General features: G+C 43.5%; 1 protein-coding gene across 1 annotated transcript; it reads left to right on the top strand.

Annotated features, from left to right (window-relative positions):
- The first annotated feature begins 629 nt into the window (after nt 1–629).
- On the top strand, nt 630–6,271 carry LOC135537592 (transmembrane emp24 domain-containing protein 10-like). The gene is made up of 3 exons (XM_064963723.1): nt 630–832; nt 1,731–1,851; nt 6,135–6,271. The coding sequence occupies exons 1-3, from the start codon at nt 656–658 to the stop codon at nt 6,269–6,271; spliced, it is 435 nt and encodes a 144-aa protein (XP_064819795.1). The 5' UTR covers nt 630–655.
- The last annotated feature ends 415 nt before the right edge of the window (nt 6,272–6,686 follow it).

Consider the following 6,686-nt stretch of genomic DNA (forward strand, 5'->3'; position numbering starts at 1 on the left):
GTTTACCCAGGAAATTGTCTAAAAGGGATTGAATTTCTAGTTGCCTAATTGTTTTTTGGTAGGTTTCCAAACTGCATTCCTTATATCTTATAGCATTTCTTAATGTTACTCAGTTCCTTTGGCTTTGATGCCTCATAATTGTGGCATCAGGGTAGCCTAGTGGTTAGAGCATTGGACTAGTAACTGAAAGGTTGCAAGTTCAAATCCCTGAGCTGACAAGGTACAAATATGTCGTTCTGCCCCTGAACAGGCAGGTATCCCACTGTTCCTAGGCTGTCATTGAAAATAAGAAGTTCTTCTTAAATGACTTACCTAGTTAAATAAAGGTAAAAAATAATTGAGTATTGATTTTGCTTTGATCTGATAGGGGTGTCAGTGGGCTGACTGAACGCTCTGAGAGTCTGGGTTGAGGTCACCAAGAGATGAGCTGTAGGTGTACCTACCATAGGAGTCCCCTCGAAGCCTTCCATTGACTATGTACATACCCAGCGTGCGACAGAGCTGCAGGAGTTAAGACTATCTATCTATCTTCTATCAGACCAAACTGTCAGCAGCCCTCCTTGGCAGCTGCGGCGCTGTAGAGAAATCCGAGGTGGAAGAGGGAGCTCTTCAGAGGAGCTGCAGCTGTCGCTCGTGTTTTATTCGGCTTGTAGCCATGGCTCGGTTCGCTGCCTTACTGCTTTTACCTGTTCTCATTGAATCGGTATTTTCTATTTCTTTCTTTCTACCTGTAAATTCAAGAAAATGTCTACGGGAAGAGATTCACAAAGACGTGCTCGTCACAGGGGAGTATGATATCAACGACGAGTCCAACACTAAAACCAACCTGAAGGTGAGTTTGATGATGTTTGGGTAATACCGACATTGCTCGGCTAAGCTAGTTAGCTGCTCACTGTTAGCATTGAAGGCCCAAAACGTAGTTCGGTCATATTATTTCCCGATGAGAAGTAACGTTATCACAACGAAATGCAATACGTGGATATAACCTCAGCGCCCTGTTATGTGTGTATTTGCTTCCAATAGCGGATAAATTATTTTAAAGTCTTGTTCACAACTGTTGTTAGTTTGTAGCTAACTCTGGTTAGCTTTGCTAGCTAACTTTAGCCTGATTGGGCCTGTGACACATCCTTCCTGGTTCTTACCCTGGGAACATGTGTTTGACATGAAATAGGTAGGATTGTACATTTCTCAAACCACGTTCATGAAGTATTACATGTGTAAAGGAATTGGGAAAAAATGTGCAGATCAGAGCTAACTGTTATTGTGTTGCTAACCCCATTTTTAATGTTTTAGTGTCAGTTGAGTTGGTGAACATTCATTCAGGATGTTACACGTCAGTCTTAACTCCCCCCCCCATCAACCACTCTGTGATACGTGTAACCTGCTAGCTAGGCTAGTTATGTTAGCATGCTGTAGATTTATCATGTGGATGTCAGCACAGGGAACGCAGGATTTAAAATAGGTATATCATTTGCCGCGGCTTTTGTGGAGCGATGGGTAACGATGCTTCGTGGGTGACTGTTGTTGATGTGTGCAGAGGGTCCCTGGTCCGAGCCCGGGTAATGGCGAGGGGACGGTCTAAAGTTATACGATTACATTTAGCACATTATTGTGTGAGTTCTTTTCATTACACGTCATTTAAGTAAACGCATGATAAGGCAGCTGTCATAACGTGTGATCTATCAAGTTTTTTTTATTCGTGTCATTTTGTTATTGCCACCTGTTTTTAGATCACAGACTCATCGGGACACATCCTCTACTTGAAGGAAGATGCAACGAAAGGGAAGTTTGCCTTCACAACAGAAGATTATGACATGTTTGAAGTGTGCTTTGAGAGCAAGTCACCAATGGGTAAGTCAGTCTACGTCCCAAAACGGCTCCCTGTTTAAGTGCACTACTACTTTGACCAGAGGGCCTATAGAGCTCCTGGACAAAAAGTAGTTCCTTAAATGGGGAATAGGGTGGCATTTGGGACATAGATAATGTGTATAGTTTTGTGGTGGTACTCCTTCACCTAGATGTTTGCAAAGAGCAGGCACTGCTTTATGCCATCCAGCCACTGCATTATGACGTCCACAAGTAGTGTCTTGTGACAAAGTGTTAACAAGTGAGTAGCTCGCCTGAATACCAGTCTGTTATCATTCCACTCCCCTTGCCACTCTTTGTAATGCTATTACATTCTGGGAAAGTATTCAGACCCCTTGACTGTTTCAAAATTATTCTAAAAATTGATTAAATATTTCTTTCCTTATCAGTATCCCATAATGACAAAGCAAAAAGTTATTTTTATTTTATTTCATTTTTTGCAAATATATACAAAAATTGCTGCTTATTTACATAAGTGTTCAGACCCTTTGCTTTGAGACGAGAATTGGAGCTCAGGTGCATCCTGTTTCCATTGATCATCCTTGATGTTTCTACAACTTGGAGTCCACCTGTGGTAAATTCAATTGATTGGACATGATTTGGAAAGGCACACACCTGTCTATATAAGGTCCCACAGTTGACATGCATGTCAGCAAAAAACAAGCCATGAGGTGGAAGGAATTGTCCGTAGACCTCCGAGACAGGATTGTGTCGATTGTGCACAGATCTGGGGAAGGGTACCAAAACATTTCTGCAGCATTGAAGGTCCCAAGAACACAGTGGTCTCTATCATTCTTAAATGGAAGAAGTTTGGAACCACCAAGACTCTTCCTAGAGCTGGTCACATGGCCAAACTGCGCAATTGGGGGGAGAAGGTCCTTGGTCAGGGAGGTGACCAAGAACTCGATGGTCATTCTGACAGAGCTCTTTAGTTCCTCTGTGGAGATGGAGAACCTTCCAGAAGGACAACCCATCTCTGCAGCACTCCACCAATCAGGCCTTTATGGTTGAGTGGCCAGTTGGAAGCCACTCCTCAGTAAAAGGCATATGACAGTCTGCTTGGAGTTGGTCAAAAGGCAGCTAAAGACGCTCAGACCATGAGAAACAAGATTCTCTGGTCTGATAAAACCAAGATTGAACTCTTTGGCCTGAATTCCAAGTGTCACATTTTGAGGAAACCTTGCACCATCCCTACAGTGACGCATGGTGGTGGCAGCATCATGCTGTGGGATGTTTTTCAGTGGCAGGGACTGGGAGACTAGTCAGGATCGAGGGAAATATGAACAAAGTACAGTGAGCCCCTTGATGAAAACCTGCTCCAGAGCTCTCAGGACCTCAGACTGGGGTGACGGTTCACATTCCAACAGGACAGCGACCCTAAGCACACAGCCAAGACAACGCACTAGTTGCTTCGGGTCAAGTCTCTGAATGTCGTTGAGTGGCCCAGCCAGAGCCCGGACTTGAACCCTATTGAACATGTCTGGAGAGACCTGAAAATAGCTCTACAGCAACACTCCACATACAACCTGACATGAGAGGATCTGCAGAGAAGAATGGGAGAAACACTCCAAATACATGTGTACCAAGCTGGTAGCTTCGTACCCAAGAAAACTCGAGGCTGTAATCGCTGCCAAAAGTGCTGCAACAAAGTACTGAGTAAAGGGTCTGAATAATTATGTAAATGTGACGTTTAACCTGTTTTTGCTTAATCCTTTATAGGGTATTGTGTGTAGATTGATGAGGGGGGGAAAAACAATATAATACATTTTAGAATGAGTCTGTAAAGTAACAAAATGTGGAAAATATCAAGGGGTCTGAATACTTTCTGAAGGCCCTGTACATGGAGTGAAATGTTAGCAAAACAGGTTCTAGATTTCAGATGCGGTCAAGAAGTCAATGGAACTTGACCCAAACAATGGAAATGCCATGGAAACGCTTGTGGGAAAGAGCTCCCGGATCTTCTCATCGCCCTCCTGCAAAATTAGCCTACATTTAGGCTATTTTTATTTTACCTTTTATTTTACTAGGCAAGTCGGGTTATGAACAAATTCTTATTTTCAATGACGGCCTAGGAACAGTGGGTTAACTGCCTGCTCAGGGGCAGAACGACAGATTTTGTACCTTGTCAGCTCAGGGATAACTTGCAACCTTTCGGTTACTAGTCCAATGCTCTAACCACTAGGCTACCCTGCCGCCTCTACACTCTAACCACTAGGCTACACTGCCGCCCCATATTGTTTATGTGTATTCCACACTGTTGAGGTAAAAATGAATCAAGAGTATAATGCTTGTATAGATGTCACCCCCCTTACATGCTCATGTCATCGTTACCAATCAACTGTAAATAGAAATCGACTGACCACCACCACCGATTTCTGTATGCTAGCTATGCTAACCAGCTTATACGAATGGGAGTTAGCATTTAGCAGTCACTTCTTCTAAACCTTAAAGGTACTAGTTGTAAATATTATGCAGAGAAAAAAACAGCCAAATATATCCAAATCGGACTTTTAGTAACCCCATCGGGGGGGCCTTTTACAATACGTAAATCATGACAGATTTGATAAATCCAAATTTTGTTTGATCATATTTGTTGAATGTGCACCAATCCGGCGTCCTCCTTCTGTCTCCCGCGGTCTGTGTTCCATTGACCTCTCTGCCACATCTATAGGCTGGCCAGCACATGCTACGCTTGGTTCTGGGTTCTGAGATGACCCCGCCTCTCCCCAAGGAACACTGCTGTTTTCTTAGCCCTCTACTCTCGGGGAATTGGCCTATATGGATAGGGCTAAATGGAAATGTTTCTACAGAAGAAATCTGGAAAATACAACCAAGGGTAGCAATTGAAAAAAAGAAACATTTAGGTATTATGGGAAACCTATTAAACCATATGTCTTGTCAGGTGAACTGACGAGACTGAATGTAAACATTACACTGTTGAATCCTTCTCACCCCCCCCTTAAATGATTTAGATGCACTATTGTAAGTGGCTGTTCCACTGGGATGTCAGAAGGTGAATTCACCAATTTGTAAGTCGCTCTGGATAAGAGCGTCTGCTAAATGACTTGAATGTAATGTAATGTTGATTTTATGTGCATTTTACATTTTCTGTGCTTTTCACCACATTCGTTGATAATGAAATCTGAAAATATTCTGGATACATTCAGTAACAAAATAATATTCTTGGGAAATGTGGAGGAAGTGCAACATAAGACAAAAAAAAAATGACACGGTTTGAGTGAGAAGACAAACTGGTGTCTCCAAGTGGCCCGACACCTCTCTCCAGGGTACACAGCTCCTAAGTAATTTCAATGCGCTTTTATGACTCAAAGAAGAGTCTTAATCTATAAGTTACTTTTTTTTTTTTAGCTCTCCTAGCTGAGTCGTCAAGGAACTAGAGCAAGGACACTTGTAGTTGTTTTGCTTGGGACACAACCCAGCATCCCCACAACTGTCATTTAGGCAATAGACCATTTATACAGCATCATTTGAAAGCTTCTTCTATGGCCAACGTGACTAGCTCAGTTATAAAACATGATATTACAGTGTTGGGCTTTCACGTGTAATTCAGGGAAACAGATCATCCCATTGGTGCCCATAGAAAGCAGTCCTGAGAGGATTTAGGTGTGTGTGACACGACCAAACAGGTGTGTGTGACACGAACAAACAGGTGTGTGACACGACCAAACAGGGTGTGTGTGACACGACCAAACAGGTGTGTGACACGACCAAACAGGTGTGTGTGACACGACCAAACAGGTGTGTGACACGACTCAAACAGGTGTGTGTGACACGACCAAACAGGTGTGTGTGACACTTACTCAAACAGGTGTGTGTGACACGACCAAACAGGTGTGTGACACGACCAAACAGGTGTGTGACACGACCAAACAGGCTCATTGTGTTCAGAACAACCCAGGGTATGACACCGTGTCACCATGCACCGCTAACATAGTGATTATAAACGTTGACACTGTATTATGACATGAGATTCATTATTTGGAAATATGTGGTGCAAGAAACCAGTGGATTGGGAAATTATCTAGAGCAGGGTTAACTTTCAGCAGATGAACAATGCAGACATTTCAACATATCCCATATGTATCCGAGTGAAACAAAAACATTGCGTCCTGCTGAACGCACTTCACGTGACTGAAACGAGTGTTTTATTGCTTGCTGGTGTTATATTGCTTGCTGTTATTGAATGAGCCGAGTTAAGGCCTTGGCATGGAAATGTACTGAATAAAGGTGTATGTTCTGTCACCCAGGAACTGGGAGAGTCCCCGACCAGCTGGTTAATCTGGACATGAAGCACGGTGTAGAGGCCAAGAACTACGAGGAGGTGAGTAGAGACCAAGCCTTTCATTTGACCAGGGGGCGTTGTTGTTCCTCGGCTGTCTCCTGAAGTTCACTATCACTGTATCCCTATACTGTATCCCCTATACTGTATCCCCTATACTGTATCCCCTATACTGTATCCCCCTATACTGTATCCCCTATACTGTATCCCCCTAAACTGTATCCCCTATACTGTATCCCCTATACTGTATCCCCCTATACTGTATCCCCCTATACTGTATCCCCCTATACTGTATCCCCCTATACTGTATCCCCCTATACGGTATCCCCCTATACGGTATCCCCCCTATACGGTATCCCCCATACGGTATCCCCTATACGGTATCCCCCCCTATACGGTATCCCCCTATACGGTATCCCCCTATACTGTATCCCCCTATACTGTATCCCCCTATACTGTATCCCCCTATACTGTATCCCCCTATACTGTATCCCCCTATACTGTATCCCCCTATACGGTA

This window comes from Oncorhynchus masou, unplaced genomic scaffold (assembly GCF_036934945.1).
Source record: "Oncorhynchus masou masou isolate Uvic2021 unplaced genomic scaffold, UVic_Omas_1.1 unplaced_scaffold_8225, whole genome shotgun sequence".
Classification (NCBI taxonomy): domain Eukaryota; kingdom Metazoa; phylum Chordata; class Actinopteri; order Salmoniformes; family Salmonidae; genus Oncorhynchus; species Oncorhynchus masou.